The sequence below is a fragment of the Mycteria americana genome, chromosome 8 (genome assembly GCF_035582795.1).
Source record: "Mycteria americana isolate JAX WOST 10 ecotype Jacksonville Zoo and Gardens chromosome 8, USCA_MyAme_1.0, whole genome shotgun sequence".
Classification (NCBI taxonomy): domain Eukaryota; kingdom Metazoa; phylum Chordata; class Aves; order Ciconiiformes; family Ciconiidae; genus Mycteria; species Mycteria americana.
Genome location: NC_134372.1, coordinates 27,538,400 through 27,566,344, shown reverse-complemented (window position 1 = coordinate 27,566,344; position 27,945 = coordinate 27,538,400). Strand labels below are relative to the sequence as shown.

At 46.1% G+C, this 27,945-nt stretch overlaps 1 protein-coding gene across 4 annotated transcripts in view; it reads left to right on the top strand.

Annotated features, from left to right (window-relative positions):
* PLEKHG4 (pleckstrin homology and RhoGEF domain containing G4) overlaps window positions 1-27,945 on the top strand; it is a 92,125-nt gene that overhangs the window by 40,418 nt on the left and 23,762 nt on the right. For all 4 annotated transcript variants that reach the window (XM_075510393.1, XM_075510392.1, XM_075510391.1 and 1 more), the window contains 7 exons: window positions 217-303; window positions 2,101-2,217; window positions 5,033-5,131; window positions 6,211-6,359; window positions 18,465-18,603; window positions 21,093-21,215; window positions 21,755-21,946. In XM_075510393.1, the coding sequence (XP_075366508.1) occupies window positions 217-303; window positions 2,101-2,217; window positions 5,033-5,131; window positions 6,211-6,359; window positions 18,465-18,603; window positions 21,093-21,215; window positions 21,755-21,946 (906 nt within the window). The remainder of the gene's footprint in view (window positions 1-216; window positions 304-2,100; window positions 2,218-5,032; window positions 5,132-6,210; window positions 6,360-18,464; window positions 18,604-21,092; window positions 21,216-21,754; window positions 21,947-27,945) is intronic.

The following is a 27,945-nucleotide window of genomic DNA, read 5'->3' as shown; positions in this document are numbered from 1 at the left end:
TACTGCAGGACTAGTTGATCTGAAGCAAACTACCTTAGAGGACATAGCCTTGGTGCTCTGTAGAATGGCCTTCCCTATACCTGGTGACTTCCTTCCAGGCTTCGTAAATGCCTTTGGAGGATAAATTGCAATTTCTTGTGCAAACCTGGTATGGTATACATTCTCCTTAGCATCCCAGGCAGATAGGCAATGGATTTGCACTCTGTTCTGTTGCAGGACATGGATCCTCATTGTATTCATGGAGTACTGCTTCTGGTTGAAAGAGATCTGACTTTTCGGATGGAGAAGCCACCAGCAGGACAGGTAATGGAACCATTCAGCCAGGGGTTGCTGGGGAGCTCTTGACATCCTCTATTTAACCCTCTGAACAGCAGGTTCTCTGTCCGCTGATGTATGTTTATTCTCGCATGAAATCTCTGTAGTTGTTCTCTGTATTTTATGGTTGTGGTCTCTTAGGGGTGTATATATAGGGTTGTGAAGTTTATGCGAGCTGAACATACCTGTTATGCTGTGTTTATTGCCAAGTCCATCGGTGACATTTGTGCTATAATTATGTCGTCTGCTGGGGCTCTCAAGACACAGGGGGTTTGCTGGGAACATGGATAGCTGTATGGAGGGGCCCTGCACAATTAACAGTAATAGAGATGCTTTTCACATTTGCCTGTTAAAAAGGGGGGCTAAATACTGAACTCCACCCTTTGAAGGTACCTGTTGCCTTCCTGGATTTTGCCTGTCTCATGTTTCCTGTCCTCATAGCTGCTGCTGTCAGTGGCTAAGACTTCTGCAAGAGGGGTAAGAGGAGATGTGTATGTGTGAGGTTCCCTTTGCAGCTGAAATGTCTGGGAAGACTAACAGGAGGCGCTAATGGAGGAGGGAAAATCATCACAACATCACTGAACACCCCCACTAGAAGTAATCTGCCTTGGTATTCCATAGCTGTGTAAGAAATGTAGGCTCAGCCAGTCTTTGTCTGTGGTGAGTGAACAGAGCATCAGACTGCATCTTAGTCATCTCTCTCTACTCTTAAGACTGTTACAAGCTACAAGAGTGGACTGAAATTCTGTGCCTGCCGAAACCCTGTAGACTTCAGAGTAAGACAGGACCTCCCTTTTGGCTCCTGTGGATGAAGATACTGTGAATAGCATCAGTTTTGCTGTGCGTGTGGTGTGCTGCCCTGAAAGGCTAAAGAATAATGAATGCTATTAGTCCATTTCCTCATTGCCCCCATGTGGAAGAATTTGAAGTGAGAAAGGGGGCTGCAGGTGTGTGCATGCAGGGAGAGCTACAGAAGACATTAAACACATTGAACAAATCCAAAGTGTGTAGGAGGGAACAGAGCAAAGGCTAATAAAGACACGGGCATGCGGGAGGAATTGGAAGCATCATCACTATTTTGTAAGGAGGTGGAAACTTCACAGTGTGTGTGTGGGGGTTAAATGTCTGCACCTGAGTTCCTGGTGTCTGGGCTGGCTTCCATGTACCTGCAGGAGCGCTTCTCTTTCTCTGGTGAGTATAAAAATGTTTTGAGGTCCTACAGACTCACAGAAGGCAAGTTATCTGTGTCAAGATCCAAGAAACACTTGGAGCAAATAGCTGCTGTGATGAGTAGAGAGTTGAGGGTAGAGCAGAGGCTGCTCTGTTAACACTGTTTTTCCAGGAAGTGAGATGGGGAAGCTGCGTGCTGGATTTAACCTCTCAGACTCTCCAAACAAATGCAAATTGCAGCACAACATATATAGTACAGCAATATGTGGGAACATATGAGGGAGTTGCTCTGCTTATACTAGGAGGGTACTGGCTCTGGAGAAGGCTGGCTGCTGCCAGACTTCCATCACAGATGTTCTGCTTGGTGAAACAGCGTGTTGTGGCCTGCATTCCCTCAAGGTTCACCCACTAAGCTGTACAGCAAGCTGCTCTAAGATTGAATTGATGGTTTTTTCCTTCATACTGTAATTACATTGCAGATATACACTGTGTGTCTTGTTTCTATGCAAGATAGATAAAGAAATAAAGGATGCTGTCTTTCATTAACCTCCCCCTCCTCCTCCAATACTCACACCTTAATGCAAATGTGCTTTTATTTCTTCTGTTCCTGTGCAGTTTGAACTTCTTACCTCCATGAAATCCCTCCATAAGCACATAGACAGCTCACAGCTGCCTCTAGAACTGGATGGGACCTTCCCTTATTGCCACCGGGACTGGTTAAACTTCCGCATGGTGAGTAGGATGTCTTGTGTTCTTTGGTATCTGAGAGAAGAAATGGCATGGTAACGGAGTTGAAGGAAGAGGAGCTTGTCAACAGCTGAACCTACAAGCATTAAAAGACAATGGTTCCTGTAATAGCTATTTATGCAAATGAATCTGTTATCAAAAGAATACTAATACTGTCTTCATAAAATGGATGCACACTGCGACCTATTGGCATGACTGCAGGAACTAAAATTTTAGTTTTTAACTCATCTGCTTGAACTGCATTAATTCAGATTTGACCATATTTTGAAGAGAAAGAAGAAATAGAATCCTGTTTTGTCATGATAGACAGTGGTACTTTGGTTATACTCTGAGGCTTAAGGGCAGACACTTCTTGTGCTAATCTCAGGAGAAGGTATTAGTATCAAGTTGCCTTCGAATTAACAATCAAGAACTCGAGCATAATAAAAATAGTTAGATCCTGTTGGTTTGGGAGCAGGTTCCCCAGACCAGGCTAAGAGCTCCTTAATAAAAACTGCAGTCCTGGCAGGAGTGAAACTTGGAAGTTCCTGATAATCAGTTCAGATCCTTCTAGGAATATCTTTTTCCTCCTTTAGATCTAATTCACTTACTTACCAAAGTTGTCATCAAATTTGAACTCTTTAGAAAGCATCTAAACTAAAAATACAGTGAAGTTTCAGTCCAGGGGAGTGTTGTATTCCTCTTTGAGAGCTGACCATGTGAGGCAAGGAAACAAAAAAACCATGCAGATTCCATTCTTCAGTCTTAGGACCAAGATAACAGTAGGAGGCAGTACCAGCAATCTGTTCCTTCTCCCTGTTGTTTGTCTGCTTTGAGTATGCCTTGGTACTGTGATCCTGTTTGACCTTTGCGTTCTTCTCCAGAAGAGTAGTGAAGCAGGAGATCTACAGTGAACTGTACCCAGGTGTGGATTAGAGCCAGCCCAAGATGTAGGGAGGCTGACCAGCCTGTGGAAATGTTTGAGCTGACCCAGGTTAACCCTCAGAGGTAGAAGGGCTGAAACTGCAGCACCCAGACACAGTTTACAAAGAAGGTAGCCCTGGCAAAGGGTGCTGCAGACACCGATAAGGGGTGCTGCAGCCACCAATGCAGCACACTGATCCGTGGCAGGACTGTGGGTGTTGCTGGCCACGCAGCAGGGTATATGCAGACTGCCAGAAGTCTGCAAAAGTAACATCTCTGGCACTAATACCCAGCTCTGTGTACACTCATGCTGTGGAGGGAGCATAAGTCCTGCGGATCATGTGCTTGTTGAATCTTTAAAAGCTGTATTGAGAGATACTTGGCATGCTGAGACTACACAGGATTAAATCTCTGGAAATCTGCACACAAATTGGCTGTCTTCATGTTGAGTTTGACTTGCTCACCCTGGTGGATGACAGAACCATCACCTCTGCTTCCAAAAGATTCAGTGGTCTTTTGGCTCTGACCTCGCTGCCGAGAGTGCTGTGTGGCACACTACAGCATTTGAAGCAGGTTAAGATATCATTGATAATACCATTGTGTTGCTGGTGGCAAGCTTCAGCGGTTAGGTTTAGCACGTGCCAAATGTTAACTTATCTTTTCCAACTTACTTTAGAACCCATTTTTCAAACTTGCATCTAAAAGTACTAGTATGAACGCGTGCTGATGCAGTAGAGGTACATAAGCCTAATCTTGGTGCCTAGGATTGAATTTGAGAATTTGAGGTTTATTTGGCAGTGAGGAAGCAGAGAAGCTTTGCAAAAGGTTATGGATTAGTTTTCTGGATAGTGTTGAGAAAAGCTTGAGAGCTGAGGTGCTCTGTCTGTGCAGAAGGATAATTCTTGAAGGAAGGAGCATGATATCAGATGACTACTTGTTTGTGTCTTGCGTCTTAATGTGCAAAATGTTACCAAAGGGGGTTAGTATAGGAATCAATCTGTATGGGTTGCCTATTTATATGATGTACCATGTGCGATAATGACCCATATGCTCAACCCCTTTAGATCTGCCGCGATGTGGCAAACAGTGTTTATTTCCTGTCTTGGTGATCTTGCCTGCATCCTGCCTGCTAATCTGTCGCTGCTGGGGCTGTTCCAGCACTCCAGGGAGGAGGGAGTTCAATTCAGTAAAGATTCAAACAGCTGCTTTTTTGTTTTGTTTTGAGTGTGGTTGTTTTGGAATAGCTGTTTCTCCCTTCTCTGATTTCAGTGGCTAGAGGGTGGCATCTGACAGTATTTAGGCTTTATATCTTTGACTTTTTAGAAAAGTACTGTCTCATGAACCCCTGTGAAATGTTTGGGGGTTTTTTTGTCCCCCCACCCCCCTCAAGAGAGGAGGGATTTCAGATTTGTCAGTAGTTTAAGGTGCTTAATTGTGGAAGCTTTCCAGCTTCCTGATTTTTAATTTGCACTACTCTTAATACGAAGAGAAATGATTTAAAGTAGAGAAATTCCAAGTACTCATTCCATGCTTTGTTCCTCCAAAATTCATGCATAGTGATTCATCTTAGTGGGAAGTTACAAGAAATGCTAATAGTAGAAGAATGTGGGATATAAGTGGACTGATTTTCTTTTCTGTAAAGCATGACCCATATAAGCCATGACTATGCAAGTTTATAAGGTTTGCATAGAGGCCTTGGTATAGCGTGAAGCATCTGAAGCCTCTGATGGGCTTCTCTTTGCTGATACAGCCTCACCGAATGATATAACTGAACCTTTGGGTGAATGTGTTTGATCCTCTCTTGATTTCTGTACTTTTAATCTTCTGCAAGCTGAAAAGACAGCTTTCCTGTTAGCCGTGAGATGATAATCTCTGCCTTGGTCCTTTCTTCTTGTAGAAGCTGGAACATTTGCTACAACGATGCCAAGGTGCTTGTGCCTTCCTCCAGGGAGCTATTCATAAAGTGGAACCTGGAAAATTACCAGAAAGAGCTGAGGTAAGCATGTCCCTTGCCTTGTGTCAGAGGTGGGCCTGAGACAGAAGAGAGCAGGAGGCTGGATAGCTGCAGAAAAAAGCTGTAGCTTTGAATTTGCAAGCTGTAGTAGCAGGGTATTCTGAGTGGTGTGTGTCACTGCAGAGCTGTCAGGACAGTGGAACTAGTAGAAGCTAATCCAAATGAAGTGATAGAGGCTCCACTGGGTGTAGAAGTTGGTTCTCTGATCCCTCAGTGTCACCCAGGAGATCTCTTCAGCTGTGCTTGTTGCTGATTGGTGCTTGCTCCAGCATTGGAATGCATTCTTAGCAGCTCCACAGCTCTGTAGCTGGTACTAGCTTTGGTGTCTCTAGTACTGAGCAGCTGCCTCAGGCTGTGCCACACCAGGTTGGCTTGAATGTTCTGGAATAAAGTTAGGTGACAACACAGACAGTGTTCACCAGGCCAAGGCTGTCAGTGTTGGTTCCAGCTTTGCTGCCTCCAGAACAGAAGTTTGGAAGTGGGCAAGAAGAGGAGGATACAAAAATTGAGCTTGTGTTGTTGCAAACATTATATCCCCCCCACTCTTGAGAAGCTGCTGTACCCCTGACATGGTAGGAAGTTGCTGCTAGCTCTATGCTGAGGGTCCCAACAGTAAAGCAATGCAAGATACTGTAGTGGCCTCTCTGGGCCTTCCTGCATGCATGCGTATATCCACAAACACTTCATGTGCATATTGTCCCACAGCTTGGAGCCATGCAGGTCCAGGCTCTAAGAACAGTAGGAGCTAGCTGTGAGTGGAAAATGAGGCTGGAAAGCTTATTCTTCCTATGCCCAGCAAATGGAATATGGACAATGATAGGAACTGGGTTTCAATTTTAGCCTGGTGGAGAAAGTATCGAGAGTGTATGGAGTGCTGTTTATCACTTTGGACTTGGCAGACTTGAGAGAAACAGCTGTGGGAAACAACCTCCCTCTTTCCTAGGGTGGGCCAAGATGAGATGTGGTTTGTGTGTGTTTTGGGTTGGGCACTGGTTTTTGCCTGTTCCCTCATTGCCTGTAGGTTGCAGTAACTGCTCATCTCACTCTTGCAATCCCTCCAGGAGGCAGCTGTGCTGCTAAGGAATTACAGGCAGTTGATGAAGAATGTTCTTGAAGATGAACGGCTGGTCAGGCTGCAGCTGGAGGGTGGAGCGCTCCTGGCCAGACTGCGGAAGGAGGAGTCTTGTGTCACCCTCACCCATGACTACAGGTGAGCCCCAAGAGTGGGAGGAGAGGAGATGGAGATGAGCAAAAAGCAGGCACTGGGAGTCTCTCTGAGATGACCCACCATTGGTGCAGGCTAGAGCAGCTTCGTGTAGCGAGGACTTTTGTTGAAAACAGCAAAGGTGAAAAGCGTAATGAATTTTACTCTTATCCTGGCTGCTTCTTCCCCAGTCCAAAAACTTGTCTGGGTGGATTCACTTAGATGGTTAAAGTCCTTTTCCAAGCCAAATCAGACTTAATCTTCTGTAGTGGAGAGTGGGCTGGATATTTTGTGCACCTCAAACACAAGTTTTAATTGATGGTGCCAGTGATGAATGTTTAGGTCCAAAGCATTATTGCCGTGTGATTTACCAAGGCACTCCTTATGCAAGGGAATTTCCAAGGCCCTTAACTGCGAGGAATGCTTTCTGGCTGAAGCAGGCTCTGATCTCCTCACACATTGGTACAGTTTGTACAAACAAATATTCACTGCCCATTTGCAGAATTGGTATGAGAAGTGGGGACTGAGAGAGGCCAGCTGTTTGAAATCCCCAGGGCATTGCACAACTCCTGTTTGTACTGTTAAAACACCTGAAGCCTATCAGCGTGTGAAGGCCTCTGTGCTATGTGCTGTGCAAACAGCAAGGTACAAAGACAGCCCTTGCACCCAGGAGCTTCCAGCCTGAGTGTGAGAGAAATGCTGGCGTGTGGGTACAGGTGGGGGTGTAGCGGATGGCAGGGCGGCGTGGAATGGCTCTGTGCATCTGCAGCCTTGCTCTGGTTAAACTCTCTTTTGCTGTCGCAAGCTAGGAGGTTTTAAGGGAGGGAACAGAGAGAAGATAACAAAATAGCTTGCAGGGTATCTCACCCAAACACTGGGAAAAGAACAACATTTATCTTTGAAAATTTAGCAAGTGGATGACAGTACAAGTTGCTACCTGTCACTGGAGGTGGGGGTCGACATTTTGGTGCTGAGTGAGAGGGGAGCGTGGGGACAGGTGTAACCATTTCTTTTCCCTGCTTGCTGTGACTCCTGTCAGCAGCTCTGGCAGGTCCTGCAGACACAATTTTCTTGCTGAACTGGTGAAGTACTCTTGATGCAATTTTGGGTAGAATTAGTACAGTATAGCCTTTTCATTCTGACATGATGCGAGAAACACAGATAATGTGGGTTGATGTGTTTTGGTTTTTGTCTTGTTTATTTTAAGCAACACAGAGCAACTTTAGAGTCTTAGGAGAATGGAGACAATGTGCATGCTTTTTATGTTTTGGTTTGGTTTTAAGCTAAGCCTGTGTTCTTGTGCAGGGAAATGATCAACTTTGAAACCTGATCTGACAGAGCTGCTAAGGATAATTTACTGCTTTGATTACCTTAGTGAGGGCAGGGGCGGGGGATATGCACATAATTCTTTGATTGCACAGTGTTTGAGCGCATGCTGAGGCTGTGTAGCATGTTCTCTGTTTAATTCAGATTATATTTGTTGCCTGCTGGTATGAATGGAGAGTGTATGCTACGGGTCAAATGTATGTGGCTCTCACCAGCCTGAGGAGCTTAAATGAATATAGTGGGAGAATGTTAGTCCTCTTCTAGCTTGTGAAGCAGTTGCAGAAACTAAAATCAATGTAGTATTTTGAGGAAATGCCTACTTGTCATGTGACTTGGGACAGAGGACTAAAGAAGTCCATTCTTCCCTGTTCCAGAATCCTTTTAAATGGGGAAAAACCTCTATCATTTGGCCAGAGAACTCTGTATAAGGCACTGTTGGTTTTTGATCCTCCATGGCTCTGCACTTGCTCCTTCTCTCCAAACTGGTGTACAGATAGTAAAGGTTCTGAGCTCTGCTAACCCTGTAAAGGCTCCTATGGTTATGATTTTCAAAGGCTTCTTTAACAGGATCAAAGCAGGGTAGGGACAAAATATTGTAGTTGGCTTACTAAGCTCACATGGAGTGGCTATGGATGTATGTGGGTCCAATATTAGATTTTTTTGACTGGTGACGTGTGAAAATGGAACAGGACTGGTTGTGTCTGTGTACTCAGCAGGGCCTGTTGTACTGCTTTTCTGAACTTCAGATTGTAAAATCTTGATCAATGCTTAACAGTCTTTAATTCCACACCCGTTCCCCCAATACTTGAAATCAAATTATTTACAAAGGAAGTCAAATGGCTTTACCCTTCTGAAGCACCTTTTGGCTCTTGTGTTAATCCCATGTTCTGTTGTTTTAGTTTTTTCTTGTGGTGCAAAAGCCTGATCAAGCTGAGAGTCATGACTGCCAAGACTTTTTAGTGAGAAGTTGAGGCCAGCTGTGAACAGGTAACTGTCAAAATGTGCAAGAATTGCATATAAATAGAAGAAAAAATTTTAAGAGCAGTTTTCTGGACTCTTAGCTCCACTTAATTAGTTCTGCACTTTTGATTGGCGTATTTTAAAGGTAAAAAGCCGTGATTTTTCTTAAGAGGCATAAAGAAGACAAGCCCAGCTGCACTGTCACCTTGGGATTAAATAAGCAAGAGATTGACTTGCTTTTTTTGCAGGGGATACGTTTTGCCAGCTCTCACAGCTGACCTTCTTGCTAGTTTGTGGCTTCACATGGCAAAAAATACCAGGAGGTGGTAAGAATAGAGATGGACAAACCCACCTGAAAATGCTTGACTGCAGGTTAGAGATAGTATGCTAAAATAGGCAAGGAAGCAGTCTTGTGCTCTGTGCAGTCAGATGTTATCTGCCAAATACCTTTCGGGAGCACACAGCAAACAAGACTTGCTTTAGTCTTTCTTTAGTAATGAAACTCTTCCCTTGGTTGGTTTTGGCATGTTTCCCTGCTCTGCACTCCTGGAGAGCTGAGATGCCCTTTGGAGTGTTTCATGACACAGAGCAGTGGGATCTCATTGCCGCTAAGGTCTGACCCAGACTTTGAGAGGATTTGCTAAGCCAGTGACACAGCTCCTTTCCTGTAGGAATTGAACTCATCCCATCAGAGATGTGGTCATGCAGGAGAGATGCGTTGTGGTACTTCCATTTGTTTCTCTGACAGATGCTTTAAGAGCCTTCGGGAGTCCCTCCTGGATGGTCCCGTCCTGAGATGTTGTAGCACCACAGCAGCGGCTTTGACCAGTAACTCTACTTGCTCTCTGTTCCCAATGTGAGCTGACCAAGAGTCCCCATACTCATTTCTCCACCAAGTACCACTGTAAAAGATAGCCTTGCCTATCCAGCTGATTATCCACAAAGGGAAAGAAAGACTTCTCCAAGCAGTCTTTCTGGATCTCAGCCTTTTCCTGTCTTAGAAAGGAGGAGCTCTGTTACCAGAATACAAATCCTGCAGGCAGCCCATCACAGGGAGCTGGGTAAGGGGATGCAGTGTGCTCAGCTGGTCCCACACCACTCTCCCACCTCCAGGAAGACCAGGCAGAATTTGGCCTAGAGTTGGCGTGGGTGTGGTACTGATAAGCTAGTATCTTTGTGGTACCTCTTTAAGTGCTGTAATGATAGCTTCAGCACAGGCTGGCCACCCAAAGGTGCAAGTGGACCACTGAAGCTGGCATTGCTACTTACTCATTGCTGGTGGAGCTGGCTGGCTTTAAAGCCAGCATGTTTCCCTTCACACCATCTGCTGTGCTGAAGGCTCAGTGCTTCTCTAGGTCTGTTAGCTGAAAGCTTCCAGGTTTTGCTGTCCCAGTCTTTCTGGGGATTGAAATGCAGAGCTATTATAGCCTAGCTGAAGTTCCTCTCGGTAAGTGTGGACAAATGCCATAGAGACATCCATCACTTTAACATTACTAATACTTTCCTTTTTTGCACTTTTGGAGAGGAAATCTTTAATAAACATGGTCTTTTTAATAAGTTACATAGAGTTGGCTGGCATCTGTATATTTGGCTTCTGGATATCTAGTGTATTGATCAACCAGCCTGTGGCTTGCAGGCAACTCACTAAGCCAGTTGTGGAAGGTGAACTAATGCATTGCTTATTTTGTGGTGGATTTCGAAGACTTCTCTGACACATCTATCATAAGCCTGGAGAAGCTGCCAGGAGCCAGGCAGCAGCAGTGAGGGCTCTTACTAAAGTGAGGCAGTTGCATGGTGCTGGGCAGCAAGACAGGGAGACTTAACCCGGTCTTTAGCCTTATATTTTCCACTGTTGTTCTCATTATTGCTGCTCTTGCAGCATAGCCAAGAGCTGGGAACACTTGCCTAGACAAGGTGTCCAGTGATGCCTTTTGTCCTCTAGATATGCTATGAGTCAGAAGTGGAGTAAAGATTTATAAACATTTTATATTAATACAGAGATGCCTTGTACTAGTCGAACCAGAATACACCTGGTGCATGCCTGGCTCTACCAGCAAACCTGCGTTCTCAGGGTGGCACAGGAGTGGGATTGCATCATGTTCTGCATGTTGGCAGGCAGGATAGCCACAAGACTAGTTGTGAGAGCTGAAAGAAAGAAAAACCTCAGACAGTGAAGGAATGACCAGGTTGGGTGCTGGGCTCTGTGCAACATGGAACTAGAAAAAGCATAATCTCTTGCCCCAAGCACCTCATCTGAAAATAATTTGTGCTTGCAAGCTGTGAATAAGCAGCTTTATAAATAGATGGAGGAGTGAATTCTCCTTTTGTTTGCAGAAGGCAGTATAGTTAGTCTCTGTACTTTGAGGGTGGAGTGGCTAGAGCCAAGAGCTCATTTTGTGAGCTGGCTATTTTTAGTGTGGTTTGGTGATCTGGTTGGAAGCCCTGGGTGGGGACCTGAGCTGAGCAGAGGTAATGGGCAGTGCAGAGCAGACTTCCTGAGCAGCAGCTGCCAGGTTCCTGATGCTGGACCTGACTCAATTACAGCAACAACAGCCTTCGCAGCTCTTGAGCCTGGCTTCCACATGCAGTATTGAGACACTAGGTCAGCTTGAAGCTGTGGCCAGTTAATGTAGGGGTCTCTGCTGCTAATGAAGCACAAGGTTATAGCTCTGTGGTGCTGTAGGAGCTCATGTTTGTGGCTCTTTAGCAAGACTCCTGTTGGAGCATCCCAGGGGCTGCTTCTAAGGCAGGCACATGCCACTCTGCAAAGTGGTGTACGAGCTTTTGGCAGGAGTAAACTTGGATAATGTACAAGCTCTCAGGGGCTCCAGGAGGGCCTGCCAAGGGACTGCACAAGCATCATCTGAAGCTCTGTGTCTGGGGTCTAGGCAGAGAGACTAAGCTGGTTTTCCAAAACATGGGACAAGTTGGGGGCAAGGGTAGAGGGGAGACAGGTGTCTGGTGTGTGAGTCCCCGTTTGGGGAGACGGGGATGGCTGGCATTCTTGGCTTGGAAGGTAAAAGGTGTGTGCCTGCAAGCTGACAGCTGCTGCCATATGCTGGTGGTCATGGCCAGGCAACCTACATTGGGAAATCCTTCCTGGAGGTGGTGTTGTCTTCTGCATCCCCTTTCTGCTTGAGAGATGTGTGTTGTTTTGTCTGTGCTTTGGCCAGTTTGATGGTCACTACGCTGTGCATTTGTATGTGCTTCAAAAGACAGCAGTGCTTGTGTCCCTTTCATTGATGCCATTTTCCTGGTGTGCTTAACTAGTGCTTGCTCATCTTCCTGCCTCTCTGGGAGCTTTGGGAACCTATCATGCTACTGCTTTCCCTAGTTGCACACTCCTGACTTGGTCTGCGAGATGCATCTTTCAGTGATAGGTGTCCTCTGCATATGTCTCCTGTGGACCTAATCCTAAAACCTTCACCTCTTAGTTAGGACAAGCTCTCAGTATACCTTGAAATAAGATTAAAAACTGTGCTTAAATCCTGGCCTCAAAGATTGGCAGCTTTCTACCGAGAGATGCCTCTGTGCTGTTGCTGGTGACACAGAAGATGCTGACGAACACTAAACCTTTGGCCTTTAGCAGTGCATGGGTTGCAGTGCTCTTCCATGGTCTTATTTGTTTGTCAGGTGGAGGGAGGAGCACACGGCGACATTTCTATCCAAACACATACTGTGCTGCTTGGTATTCATTTTTGTTACAGTCTAACCTGTTCCCTCTGTTTGCGTGGTGGTTTTAACCTGGTAAAAAGCACTTACGCTTGCATTAAACAAACCTTGTTGCTCTGCATGTAAAGGAGCGTGGAGCTGTTGTCATTCTGAGTGTATGAAGTACTGTGTGAAGCCAGTTGTGGCATTTGCAGAGAGGTAAAAGATTGCAGAGCTCTGTCTAGGTAAGTTTTCATTGTTCTTTCAGCCTTTTCATGAGATGGTCCCACTCAGCTCCCTTTCTGCTGTTTATTTTCTACTGTCTTATGTCTTAAATCTTCCTGGATTCAGTGGGAATTTACCCAGAAGACTCTGGTTTTGCTTGTTCTTGTTCGCAATGTTTTTCATGCCAACAGGGCATTAGGTAATTAATGACACACTGTGTGTTTTATCGGTTTAAAAATATTACGGAAAAACTTGCAAAAAGTTTCCAGTATAGGATGTGAGCTGAACCGCCTGAAGTTCCTGGCTCAGCCCAGACCTTCCCACAAGCACCGTTTTTTTTATATGGCTGAGTTGGGGTAGATATTTCTGTTGCTGGGGTAGTTAATAGCACAGTCACTGCTATCATATGTATCATAAACACTGGGAATGTGCAAAAGGAGGATGTATTAGGGAAATGGGTATTTGGCTTTAAATGACAGTGGGTATATATTTGAGCAGGGCCTCTTGAAACCTTGGTGGTCCTAACTCCAACACTAGTGCAGTCGACCTAGATAACAAGTATAAACCTAAATAGGTTAATGTACATGGGACGAGGTTGGGAGGTAGGAGCTTTTTACAGCTGGTAGAAAACCACAGCTTGATGCTTGGTGTTCCCAGAACAATGTTTCCACATCCTATCTCAGGCTCCACTGTGGAGTGAGCTTTCCCTGTAAGTAGGTTACTTTTTGGTTTGGGATTTCTTACAAATTTTTTTTCCAGTCAGTTTTATGGATCTTACTGGGATTTAAAATCAGCCAGAGTCTGAACACAGTTTTATTGTAACTGAATGCAAGCCAGGCTGGGGAAAAAAATCAAAGGTCACAGCTTGGGACCACACTTGGACACTTGTTTAACTGTATGCATCAATCCCCTTGCTTTTAAAGGGACTTCAAAGTATATTTCTGCTAAAAACATGTTTAAATGAACCAGAAGAGAATTCTCTTGGATTATTAATTGGATGGGTTGCTCCCAGTGCATGTGCTTGTCAGGTAACCTAGTGGGGAGGGATTCAGTCAGGTCCGTGGCCTCAGCTAGATCCACTGTTCCCATCATGAATGGCAGGAATCCCACAGGCAGCCCCAAATTCGGTGTTTGACCTCTGTGCCTTTCTAAGGACACTTTGGGGTTCTAAAAACTGTACCCAGTTCCTCAAATACTTTTACTAGGTAATTAAAACCACCATGGCTATCTGTGTGCTGCAGGAAATAATTACAGTTTATTTAGCAATAGCTGCATTAGCTTTGCCGTGGCCAGTTTGAATTTTAACCTCAGCTGCATGTGAAGTTTTCAGCTTGAAGGGCAGGAGTGTGCATTTGAGGTTGACCTCCTTTTATGGGATCGTTACAAATATGGCAGCTGGGTAGGTTGCTACCAAAATGCACTAATGACCAAGAAGGATTCTAATGCATTTCTCTTCCTGCAAAACAGCCCTGAGGCACACAGGACTTTCCCTGCAGAGCTGGAAGGATTTCTTCTGAAGCATTGCTTAGGATGTGTAAATGATTTGTAGCCAAGGTATCAGCACAGATGATCTGGGCAATTGTCCTTGGACCAAGCCATCCTTTAAATCTCAGTTGCCAGATCCTATTCCTTTTCTGCCAAAACCTGTAGAGACATCCACAAGGGAAATTCAGCACCAGGAGTGGAAGACTAGATGAGGCTAACGTTCTAACATCTGGCTATGTTTCTTCTAAATTACAGAATGATCACAGATATCTGATTTTCCAGGGCAAGTTAGCTGGAATATACTTGCCTAAAACCCATCAAATACACTAGCAAAAGGCAGTGTGTCTGGTGTTCCTTCCATACATGAATTTCTGCCATTTTAAAATTGACTCAGGTTAGTCAGAGGATGAGCTCTGGTTTTAGCCTTCACTTTAGCTGTTCCTTTTGCTGTTGGCTAGAGCAGTTTTTCAAGGGGCAGGCAGTAAGTTGCAGAATAGTAATGGTTCTGCTGCTTCTCTCCCTGCAGTGTTCTATTTGCATCTCACTGGCCTTGGCAGGCATGCCTTGTGCAGCACCTGCTTTTGCAAGCTTGCTGGATGCCTCTTCAGTGGCCATCTATTTTTGAAAATAAATCAGGTATTTTGCTTTGAAAACTAAAGTGTAACTCTCCAAGGCTAGCTTTTTTGAAGGATGGATTCAGAGAGAAATGGTCTTTCTAAATTATAGGTTTAAAATTACCCTGCCATTATACAACTGCTTGGCACTTCTCCGGAAAACTGAAGATGTTTGGAACCTTTTCCACTGAAACGATAATTGCCTGATGAAAACAGGATCTGGGGAAACATAAACTGACATCAAGCTACTCCTTTTTGCTATAAATTATATTGACTCTGCACTATTGCAAAATTACTTTGGATGATTTGACCATGGAAGAATGTAGTGAAAGACTTATTGCCACACTCACATGTGCAGGGAAATTGCAATGCATCTAAACAAATCTAAGCGTAGACAAGACTTTCCACTGACTTCAAACAACTCTCTGCTTTTCTTCCTCAGAGTTGCTCAGGCCTCTGTTAAAATATCTTTAAGGTGCTTAACAACCAGGTGTTTCCCTTTGTGTGGCAGGGTGGAAGTCACTTTTTCTTCAACCAAATTTTCAATATTTCGTTTGTTTACTCCAAGCTGCCTTGAAAGCAGTGAAGGACAGGAATGAAAAACTCCGAAGTCTGACTGAAATAGTTGTTTATGCAACTATTGGGTATCATTTTCCCATGACACTCCCTGTTGCAGGATATGGTTGAGTTTACTAGTATACTAGAAATTATTTGGGAAGAAGTTAAGATGTGTATCAGCAAATGGATGGACGTGCATAGATGGGTAAACAAATGTACAGATATTTGGGAGAACACACTTCATGCCCAATGGATACTTTCTGTGAGCACTGGAAGTGCCAAAGTGAATCAAAAAACCAAACTTTCCCATGGACTATGAGTGATTACTTTGTTTGGCTCAGTTTGCCTACCTACTTTATACTACAGGGCGGAAAGGGTTATGCTTTCCTCTGTGTAAGAGTAAAAGATGGATGTTAGAGAGCCTGTCAGGCTGGTAAAAGTGAACTGTCAAGAGCTGACAACATATGAATGGAGTTACCTTGGAGATGCAATGGAAGACCAACAACTAGATGTTGAGGTTTTAATGAATGCCTGCCAAGTGAGGCAGAACGTGTGAAAACAGCATGGCTGGACCTTGAAACAAAGGACTGAGGTGCTGGGATGCTGGAGGAACTTGGCTGAGGAAGAGGAGGAGGGATGTTGCAAGGCCACACCTGAAGTCCCTCTGGTGATTTTTCCCATAGTTGCAGTGTTGTCTTCAGGAGAGCCTATCTTTTGTGACTTTGGGAAATGTGCTGTCTGCCATGTGGGAATCTCTAGTATTTAGAGCCTTGCAGCCCAGGTTGTGACTGACTCCTGTCAAGGAAAACTACTCAAATTTGAGACAACTGGAGTCCTGTTCCCTCCATCAGGTATGGAAAGGAGTGGAGTGTGGGACTCCCTGGCTCCCTTTCCCTGTATCACATCACACTCTGTGCTAGGTAAGCCAATGCAAGAGCTGGAACTCGTTTCAAGTTGCTACGCCATAAGGTTACCATCTTGCAATATCTTGTTAAGCGTTGAAACCATGCATGCTTTCTTTATCATGGGCTTGGGTGGACATAAGGACTCCCATTACAGAAAGGTCTAGCAGGTCAATCTAGCTTGTTGATGAGTGCCATCAAAGAAGTAGCATCAACACCAAAGTGATTTCCATGGAAGCTTAGAGAAAGGTTGGAAAAATATTTTGCCTCATGAGAGGATAATTGGAAATGTTTGCATATAACAGCCTGTAACATCTAAAGTTGTAGCTGCTTGCTTGTCTGTGCCAGTGGGAGGAACAGCATTTGCTGTATCGGTGTGCTTTCCTGAGTGGATGAGAGCATTCATGCCAGCAGGGACTTCAGACCAGTGAGGGGTGAGACCGAAGGGTATCTGCCTGTCTGGCCATCAGTATGCTGGAGCCTTCTTCAGAAACTAGGACCTGACAGATATGCTCTGCTGCACAAATCCCAACAGCATTAATGTTGTTGCCGAATATAACTTCCAGCGATCTTCTGAACTGTTTCTTATTAGCTGTCCTAGCAGTGTCACCGCTGCTGATGGGAACTGGCCTTCACAACCTGCTCAGTAAACATGCTTTCCAGAGCTCAGCTTGGACAGTGGTTATGGCTCTGCTGGTGCAAGCCTCCTGGGTTGGATCTGGGTCTGTCCCTGGGAAAGGATTATAAAACAGAAGGCTCATATCATCACTGTTTATGGTGGTTTTGGAAACGTGGGAGCAGCGTTACAGCTTGGATCTTTCCATTGAAGCTTGCAGATTCTCTGTAGAGAACCTGTCTCCCCTGCACTGCAGTAGCACTGGTCTTAGTCCAGAAACAATTTGGGTTTTTTTGGCTGCACTTTGGGGAAATTCATTCAGTCTTATGGCATTTTGAAGAGGAAAAACAAAAGTATCTAAGAGCCTGAGGTTTGAGAAGTTGGCTGTTGCACACTGGGTGGAATACTGAATGGAAAAATACTGTAGATTTCTGCTATGCAGAGCTAGTTGTCCAGACCTATTGTACTACCTCATGTCAATAAGTACTATCTAAAAACTACAGGATAGTTGCCACTAAATGCTGGTATTCAGTTGCATTTCATAGGTTCAAGATGCCTATAACCTAAGACAGAAATAAATGTGAATGATGAATTGCTTCTACAAATTTCCATTAGCAAAGCTTTCAGAGTTTATTGGCTACCTATTTCACAAATGTTTTGGATAACTTTAATAATATGATAAAAAAAGCCATGCTCTCATAAGCCAGAAGGTTGTAAGACTTGCAAAATGAAAACTGGTTTAGGGTGAGTACAGGAGATGCTCAGGCAGCTGAACATGCCAGTGTAGAGCACAGCTGAAGAAGGCTGTAGTATTTTTGTTGAAGGTGGCTGAGTCCGTACTTGTAAAAGGAGGGGAAATCTAGAAGCAGAAGAAATATGAGAAGTTCGGGGACACAAAGAAAGAATAAGCTTGAATGCTATTCTGGATCCTGGCTCTGATTTGGTCAGACCTGTGCTGGAGAGGTGCTGCACACATCTGAAAGGAACCTGCTAATATTCATCATCGTGCCAGGATTAAATGGTGTGCTCAGTCCCTGGCTCCAGCATCCAAGGGCACTGGGCTCCAGCCTGAACTCCCCCCATCCCTGCCTGTCCAAGGAGGAGGTTGATTTCTGCTGTGGCTGGGCTGGCAGAGGGAGTGCCGCCTGGTGTTGCCTGTTGGGCTTTGGTCAGCACAGCTGCCTGTGGAAGATGGGGAGCTCTGTCTTTGAATCTTTACAGCACAACATTGTAAAATTCAGTTTCTCTTGGTGCTGGGGTGCTGTACACTTTGCATATTTGTTTGGTTGGTGGAAATTCCTGAGAGCGAGTGGGGCATCAAGTGCTTTATATTGTTGTTGTTTAGGAGAGATTTGCTTCCTAGTGATTGCTTGTTTACTTATTTAAATTAAATTCTAATGGTGGTTTTAGACACCGAGACTGCCTGAGCCTGTGTTTTGTGAAAGCCCGCTGATGCAGTAATCTGTGTTTATGAAAAGCTGAGTATCCTATCTGAAAGTGTGACAAGTACACTAAGTTTTGCAAGGAGCCTGGCTGGGAGGAGATGCTCTTGTCCTTCCTGCCAGGTTGTCTGCATTGGGATCAGAGAGTAGTAAGTCACGGGAATGTGCAGGGAGCAGCATTATTCTCCTTCTGTTCTCCATATGGAGATGGCCGTTATGGGTCCCACGGGGAGGACGACTGAAGCGCTGCTGTTAGCCGGGTCATGTTTGCATGAAGTGCTGGGGGAAGGAGCTAATGCAAAACCCCTGACCAGACTTGTGTCCCCTTCCAGAGACGCACTTGATGCTGCCAGCGTGCTTTATAATCGAGTTGATGAGGGCGTTCACCGACTGGTGATGCTGTCGAACAAACGCATCCAGGAACTGGAGCTGGTGATGGAGTTCGAGAAAGTGGAAGAATGTTTTAAGGAGGTAAGGCCTGTTTGTCAGTTCCAGTGACTGCCTGCTGCCACCCTCTGACTGTACATCCTACAGCAGGTACTGGGCCTGTTGATCTCTCATGTGAAGGTGTAGAATGATGCCTGTAGACCCTTAAAAAGAACACCTGAACAACTGAACATTAGAATCTGGGATACATTTTCAGATGTGCTGACAACCAAGCCACTGTTTACCTGGTATCTCTTGATGTCAATTAAAAGTCTCTTGGCTGCTCTCTAGGTGTGGATCAGTCAAACCCCATAAACATCTGTGATGTTTTTCCATAATTAAAGACCACAGTGTAGTGGCTCGTTGGTTGGCAGTACACTTGGAGGTGGGGCATCTTTTCACATTGGTCAGCAAAAGTACCCTCCCAGCAAGACTGTTGAGGAGCCATTCTTCATGTTCCACCTTGAGAAGCAGCAGAGTGATGGCAACAAGCTGATGATGAGTCCACGTGTCCCCTCTGGGCTGTAGATCCTTCAGGGTTTGCTTATATCCTGCTACTGAATGAGCCACACATAGCGTACCCCATGCTAGCTGCCCATCCCTGCTGTGCACTCTGTTTAGATTCCTGTGCAGTGCTCAGGTCCCTGCTATCTGATAAGCCCCAGGCACGCTTCTCTTGCCTCTGGCTGCAGCCCTATATACAGTCTCCAGGTAGGGGAACAACCTCTTGTCCTTAGCCCAAGAGCCACACTCAACACCCCCACCCCCCTGCACTTCTGTGGGAGCTTAAAATTCCCCTTCATGTGGTGCTCATTGAAACTCTTTACAGCTGTGGGATAACTGAAGCAAACAGGTACTGGTTTTCAGAAAGACCTTTGAAACCTGTAGCCGTGTAGATAGAGAACCTTAAAAAGTTGTAAAGTAGCTCAGGCTGTCTGAGCATCCTACAGGATCTGATCAGTTCTCTCAGTGTTGCAGGTCCCAGATGTGCTCCTTAAGCCTGAAGTCTACTTCGAGATTATGGAGTCGCTTAGTCTCCTTTGCTGTAGCTCGTCAACAATGAGAAGGTTTTTTTATATCACTTACTACCCTGTGTGTGTGAAAGGTTGTGTGGTGTTTGGAGCTCACCTTAGGAACCTGCATCCTTAAAGATCAGTACTAGGACCAGTTTCACCATTGCTTTTCTAGGATTCTGGGCTCTTCTCTGGAGAGAACTGAATTTGCAGAGGAGGCTGTAGCCTACCTGTTGTTTTCACAGACCAAGGTAGATCTAAGAGTTTTAATGACTTCCCATTTGGAGCTGGACATTTGGGCGCTGTGCACTATGTGTTCAGGACGAGAGGTGTGATGCAAGAACCTAGTAAAGACTCCTTATACACACAGGTTGTTAATACTGTACAGAAATGAAAAAAGGCACAAAGGCACACTCTGCAACCTGCCCCTGCTTTAAGCTGAACTTTTTTTTGATTGAATTGAGCAAAACTGACTGCTCCCAGCTTACTTTGCTTGCAGATCACTAATGATGGCAGCATTGCTGGCAGCAGCTGCTCCTGCTTTTCTTTTAAGGCTGCCTAGGAGCTCTAAGCAGCAGCAGTGTGCCTTTTTGCAGTATGGGTCACAACATGGGAACCCACCCCCATCTCCTCCTCTTGCCGGTTGGCTTGTTCCATGGGCACAGACCCTGTCTTGGTCCAGAAGATGAGGAGTTTGTCTGTGGGGTTGAGTTGGGATATGGATTGAGAGGATACAGCAAAACAGGATGTGTGGGCATTAGGAAACATTTAGTCTGTCCCTTCCCCTAGGTGCAGCTATGTCTGAAGCATTGCAGACAAGTTTACTAGCCTGTTTTTAAAACCCACTGTTGATGGAGGTGCTGTGTTATCCTGCCTGGCCTCCTGTGTCTGCTTTGCTTTTAGGACACTCTTGTTAGTTCTCTACTCATGTTTGAGGATATAGGCTTATAACTGTGGCAGTGGCTGGGCTTTGTTGAGGAACCTGCAGTTATGCACAGCTTTGTGGCGAGCTGCCTTTAGAAAATCAGTAACTGAGAGTCCCAGAGAACTGTGAAACATTTACAGATGGGGAGAATCCATGAGTACATTCACACTGATGTAGTTCATGTCCTGCTAGTCAGAAAAGGGAAGTGGTGTAGATTTCCATCTGGCAGCAGGGAGATTTTATCCCACTCGGGGGTAACAATAATAGGAATATCAGGCCAGCCTGCAGGTTGCAGGGCTTGCACTAGACCATGGCTCACCTGAAACAGCTCAAGCAGCTACTTGCCCTGTTTATGCCTAAGGCTGGTGAGCAATAGTAGAGCTTTGCAATTACTTGGTAACCTGAAGTGGAAGAACTCCTAGCAGGAGGCTCAGGCTGAAATGCCAGGATGGGGGGGGAGAAGTGTACATGCACATTCTTTCCACTAATGAAGTGACCAGCGTTACGAGAGCAATTCCTTGCTCTTTCCACATAAAGGCCTACCTTGGTGAGTAGCACAGAGTGGCTAATAGTGGAGCTTTTCCCTTTTCTCCTAGGTCAGCAGTTGGATCGAGAATGTTGGCAGAAAACGGCTAAAGGAAACGATCAACCTGGATGATTCTTTGGAGATGCTGCTTCAAGCACAAAAGCAGTTCAGGGAGTTTGATCTTATTGCCAGTGTAAGTGTTGTCTGATTGGAAAAACACATTCTCCGGAGTCTGAGCTGGCAGCGTATGTGCCTTGTATGTGCTCAGCCAAACCCATGACGCTAAGATGGCATTGGTAGAGGGTTCATCACCATGGTGTGTGTCATTCCTTTACACTACTTGGCTTCCCCGCTTTCCTCATGTAGACAAAGCCACCAGCTCAGCCCCTCAGTAGATGGTATTTGCCAGTCTTGAGGAAAATAACTACTGTGATGGAAGATGGATTTTTTTTTTTTGTTAATCCCTTGATATGCTTGTAACACTGTCTTTTTTTGTGATCCTAACTGACCTGTGGCCTTACTGTGTAGGCCTTTACAAGCTGCTGTGTGGCTCATGTAAATCATAACAGAGGTCAGGACTCTCCAGATTCTGCTGTAAACAAGTACACCCCTGCCCATGTGATTTGAACCTTAAAAAACAGTCTAATTAGTCCTAGCTGTTAATGACCTTGAAGACTATTTACTGTCCATGTCAGGTCTCTCTCCTCATATGCAATTGCATTTTGCTTTCAGGAATATTGCAGAAGGGGGCAGGAAGCACTAAAGAAGATGGATCGATGGGAAGACTTTTCCTCTGTCGATGTACATTCTTACAGGGTAAAGCTGCAGACCTACAAAGATCAACTGGAAGAGTTCTGCACTCAACTGGATGAAAACAGGCATCGAATCTGTGAGACAGTCAGGCTGTATGAATTCTTTGACAAGGTAAGACAAGGCATCTGCTGCACGGAGGAGGGTGTAAAAAGTCTGCTCGGACTCAGTCCAGAGCTTGGTTGTTTATGAAAGATGTGAAAAGTAGTGTGTGCACCAACAAGGAGCTGGATCTATGACCTGCAAAAGTCCCTTCACGCTCATGTGTCTGCAGTGATTTTTTTCAAGTCAGTATGTGGAAGAAGGGGTGGGTTCAAGAAAATGTCTGCATTCAAGAAAATGTCCGCATCTGTTAAGAATAGAGGTCTTCTGCTGTCCGAGCTGTAGCTTGTAGGTGCCTCTCATGGCTGCAGTGGACAGAAGAATCATGGCAGTGCTGGCACAGACACAAAGGGCCAAAACATTGTCTGCTTGTGTCCAGTCTTGGCCACCAGGCCAAGGGTAGACTGCTTGCATTTTATTCACATGGTATCCTTACACACTGGTAAATTCAGCCTGTTGATGCATCAGGAGTAGCACTTTGCTATTCACAGCTAAATATAGCCCAGCCCCTCTCTTGTGGAGACCTGTGTGAGGAAATGGAGCACCAGAACAGGGTGCTGGGCAGTATGGCTGAGGGACCCAAGGGGACTGGGTTGGCCCAGGCATCTGGGAAGCAGGAGGAGAGGATGCGTGTCACGACTGTGCTGAGTGCCTGGCCTTCTCACCTGTTTGGTTTAATGCAAATGCACTCGTTCAGCAGACCTGCAGTTGGATTTGGCGTCCTTTAATTTCTAAAGTTGCAGATGAATAAACAGTAGGATTTTCTAAGTGCATTTTAAAATATGGGTTTGGCAAGCACAGAAGGCCGGGGAGCCTGTGCTCCATTTATTCCACACTTGTACAAACATTGGATATTGAAATTCTCAAATTCCAGAAAGAATAGACACTAGAAGTTAAGCTGTACCAGATGTAGGTGCCACTTAGTTGCTGTTTCTGAGCTGCCTTGGCAGCCAGAAGTGCTCGGGGAGGGGGGAGGAAATTCAGCTAAACATGAAAACATCGAGAAGCATCCTGTGTGAGGGAGGAAAGTGGAGAAGGCAGCCCAGAACAGTGCTGTCAGGACATGTGAGGATTGAGTGAGTTTGGTGGTGCTCTGCAGGTCCACTCTAGCTCACCTATGCAGTTTGCTGTGCAGGTTGGGGACCCTCTTGCTGTGGGAATGTATAATTTTTTTTTTATCTCTGCCCCCGGTGAAGAGAAAAGTGCCTTCTGTGCCATAGGAGAAAGGCAAGAACCTGTGCTCTGCTCATTCATTGAGCACAGATACTCAGGGGCTGCTCTGGTCCCTGAACACCTGTTGCCATCATGGGGGATCCTCGTAATGGTGGCTGTTGTCATATTTCTTCTGATAAACTGAGGCACACACAGGTGCCAAGTCTTGCTCAGCATCTTGGCAAGTCTGTGGCCAAGCCAAACGTTGGTCCTGTATGAACCTACTCAGCTAAAGTTGGAGATCTCTGGAGCACAGATGTGGTCTGTGGCACATGATGGCTTCTCTGTTCAGGCATGGAAACTACATTATAGTAGTAGCTCTTGGGCTGCCAGAGTATTCAGACATGACTCAGTAGCAATGGGTGTTCTTCCACAGCTTCAAAGCCTTTCAAAGCCCAGGCTATTCCTAGGGGCATAAATATTACACAGACCCCAACAGTGGTCCGTTTCTTTTCTTAGGGCATTATAGCACTGCTCATCCACATTGGTTTTGGTGGATGACAACTGGGGGATGCAGTCCTTAGTGGCAGCAGCAGCATCCCTCTTGGTTGTGCCTTTCATGCTGCACAGCCCCAGTGAAAACTGAATGACAATGGCACAGTGTGTTTGCACCCTGCTTTGGTGTGAAGGAGAGGTATCTCACTTAATGAGGGAGGAGGATTTTGATCTCGCTGGTTTCAGTAGAACTATAAACAATGCTAGTGGTGTAAATACAACACTGTGTATTGTGAAACGGCGGAAAATTGGAGGTGTTGGGTTGACGGTTGGACTAGATGATCTTAGGTCTTTTCCAACCTTAGTGACTCTATGACAACCAAAACCAGGCGTGTGGAGGGGATACATCCTCCAGCTGTAGGATGAGTGCAGAAATTGCTGTGCAGCATGAAAGTTCTTTCAGTGCCGGTTATTTTGATAGTGATCTCCAGAATGCTTTCTGCCTTCCCAAAGTCAGTGGTGTGGTCTGGGTTGGGGGGAAAGCAGATTTTATGTAAACTGATTTCACTGTCTTCTGATGCTAAGCTGCTTTGACCTTACTGCAGTGATTGTGTCAGTGCCTGCCTAACCCCCTTCTCTCTTCCCTAATATTTGATGGGGTATCAACAGCAGGAGTCTAAACTAAGCAATGTCCTTGACTTTCCTTCTTGTAAAGAGCCTGCAGCATGCCAGACCCCAGGATTTGGGGAAGGAGCCTGAGGATGCGTGAGCAATGTATGCTATGGTAATGACCTGGCAAGCTCAAATCTCTCCAAACATCTCAGCATGTGCCAAGGGAGTGGAGCACCCACCACAGGGATCATGGTATTCATCCCTCATGTACCTCACTGCCTACTAGGAATGGGAGGCTCCGTTCTGCTGGCCCTTCTGCATGTGGTGGACAAGCGTGTTGTAGGGTGCTGACTGTGGCTGCTGGACAGGCCATGGGACAAGACAGCATGACCCTATATGGTCCATCAAGATGCTGTACTGTGTTTTTTCACTGCTTTGCAGTTCCTGATGATCTGTCAGAACTCCCTGCGATGAGGCAGGCTGAGCTGGGCCAGACTGCATGGAGCTTGCACATGGGCTGGCAGGGTTCCCTCCCCAAAGCCACGACCAGTGCCAAGCTGGATGTTTCCATTTGTCCCCGCTTCCTTTGCCGCAGGAGCTCTCTGTGCCTGACGGGCTGGATGATGGCTGGGCTGAGGCAGGAGGAGCGGTGAAGGAAGCTGCCTTCCCCATATCTGACTGCAGGCAGAGAATTGTTTTTCAGTACCACAGACTCAGTACGGGCATACTCGGGGACCTGCCATCTTCCTGTGGCTTCAAGCCTGGTCTGGCCGCTGTCCCTTGTTTATTCAATTCCAAGAATGTGTTGGGATCTGGCACCACACAGTGCTTTGGGGGAGAACTGGGAGCTGAGCAAGCAAGGGTGTGTATGTTGTACCAAAAGCACTGATGTCCGCTTTGTTCTGGAGTGCCTGCAAGGGTGGTCTCCAGTACCCTTCGCTCTCACTGCCTATCCTGGCTTCACAGTAACACTGCCATAGGCACGTTACCAGGAGGAGCTAGAACAAGTCTCCCTCTCCTTTTTTACCTTGTTAGCCTTCACAATTTTTCCTTTCTCAAGCTTTCTATGGGTGAAATTATTTCCCAGATCACTCTTATATCACTAGGTCTCTGCATACTCTTGACTTTACCATGAGCAAAGTGCCCAGCTGACTCTGTCCACAGGCTTGAAATGGACCACGTGAGGGCTGTGTGCCCTGTCAGGATCACAGCTACCTAACTCGCAGCAGCATGTCTAATGAGCCAGAGCACACAGCATAGTCTCTGCCAGCCCTGGGATGACAACCAGTCCTGCAGAAGGTCGGTAGTGAAGGTGCATGATGCTTGCTGGTGAAAGTCACTGTGTTGGGAGAAAGCACTGACCCAGCTGGAAAGGCCAGAGTCCCATCACACTGGCTCAGCACTTGTGTACCCTGCAGCTGTGTGGCGGTGTGGTGCCCAGAGCCTCACAGCTGAACTGCCTGTATAACATTACAGGAGGGCCTGAGGCAGCCCTAGTGGCTCTTTCGTGCTTGTCAGGATGTTGTGCAAGATGCTGCATCTCTTGGTGCTGGGGGAGAGTATGGGCATTGCTTTGCTATTGCCTGGGAGCCTGTTGCAGCTTGGGCCCTTGCCTTACATTTGCATTCTGAGGGAAGCCATTTGGAGGCCCAGTGCTCAGGATTGTTGGGGTGAGGATGGTCGAGAAATGGTAGCATTTCCTTTGTTGGGATTTCTTTGGGTTTTGCTCTGTGAGCCATTCCTTCAGTGGTGTTCTCTGGCTGCCACCCTTGGATCTCTTCTCTCAAAGGACCCCTGGCCATCAGCCTGTGCTGATTCTGATTCAGTGGCAATCTCCAGCCATCCCCAGCTTCTTTCTGCTGTGTGCAAGGAGCTGCTGCCTCTGAGCTCTGCTTGGGGCAGGCAGAATGTTGCCCAACCCCTCTCCATCTGTGTTGATATCTCTCGCAGAGTGGGTTACCTGCGCTCACGTGTGGATCTGCCCCCACAGCGAGTTCTCCTCCGCTCTCCTCCTCCTCTCCCTCTCACCCTCAGCCACTTTGTTCTTTGTGGCTTAGAAAACAAAGCCTTTGGCAAGTGAAGGAGGTGCCTGCCCTTCCTGGGGGAGGGCCAGCTGGCCTGCATTTGATTATGGCAGTGCCTCCTCATCCCTCCCCATTGTCCTTGCTGCTGTAGGAATGCCAGCCTTTTTGCGCTCCATCCCCTGAACAAGTGTTGCTGCCTCTGGGGCCCAAAGAGGGGCTGGGGCACTTCTTCCCATCCGTCCAGGCCCCGCTGGCAGGAGAGCCTCTCTGCACATCTCCATGCACCTTCCCTCTGAATCGAATACACCCTATCCTGACTGCGGCAGCAGACAGACACAGCAAACCCTCTTGTAAGTACCAAGTGTCTGGCGCCCCGGCTGACATGTGAGTTTTATTGAGATTGTTTGGAAACAATGTAGAGAAGGCTTTTCACTGCGTTGCTTGTGCGCGTCTGTATGCATCCAGCATGAATCAGAGTGCTTTGTGTGAGTCTTTTGTGCGCTCAGACAGAGCCCTGTGGGCTGTGTGCATCTTTGCACGGTCCCTGCGAATCCCAGGGTTGCACTGTCTGTAATACAGCAGTGCCTGTCTCTCTTTCTCTTTATTAGAGGTTATTGCATGATCATTTCAGTGGGCATAATTTAACTGTAGTTAGAAGTTGTTGCTGGGATTGCATGCCTCTAGACTAGCTGGATGTACACACAGGGCAGGTGGTACCTTTCGATCTGCCTGGGCTTCTGTTAAAGGTTGTGGACAGCACAAGAGAGGGCTGCTCTCCTTGGCTGCTCCAAGGTTCGCTGGGCTCCCATCCCGTGAGTGACTGAGACCTGCTGGCACAGTGTTCTCAGCTCTGAGAGACAGATCTGATCTTAGATGTGACAGCAGAAATCCAGAGCGTGATAAATTAGCTGGCTTCTGCAGATGTCATTACCTCCCACTTCTCCCCAAAAGATTCAGAACAGTGAGCTACTGATATCTTGTTTTCTGCTGTACTTGGTTGCTGATGATGTACCAGATATAATGTTACAGATGATGATTTTGAGGAAATAAAATCAAGTCCTCTTCAGGCAACAAATTATTGATGTTTCTTTTTGCTTAGCCTTTGATGGGGAAAGAAGAGTTTGTGAATGCTGGTCTGTGGGAAGCTGGGAAGAATCCTGGTAGCTGGGACCTAAAAGTGTGATTTTTCTATCTCGGGCTGTTTGGCCCAGGTTGAGAGTTAATTTTACTGAAAGGCTGTTACGATTTCCTGCTCTGGGAATGTGCTTGGAGGAGATTTGGAGAGTAGAACTTAGCACCAAACTGGAAAACGAGGCATTTGATGTGTCCTTACTGTAGCATACCTATTATGAACAGAGATGCAGGTCGCCATGCCATGATGCTTTTCTCTTGCTAGCAGTCCTGCGCAGGTCAGAACATGACTTTGCCCTCCAGCACCTCTGAGCAAATGAGGTTTTTGCTGTGGCTTATAATAAAGTCTCTGGGAGAACCTTAACACGCGCTGTTCTCTCTCTACCTCTGCGCAGAGATTGGCTTTACTTTTCTGGGGATGGGCTGCATGAAATTCCCAAATAACAGTTTTTGTCTGGTTACTGGTGCAAGTACTGAAGATGATGAAGGAAGATCTGAGTAGCACAACAGAGGAATATATACCATGTTTCCTGATGCTGTGAAACTGTTTTAGGGGAAGCCACTGTTGTCTGGCTTCAGCACTGTCTGACAGCAGCA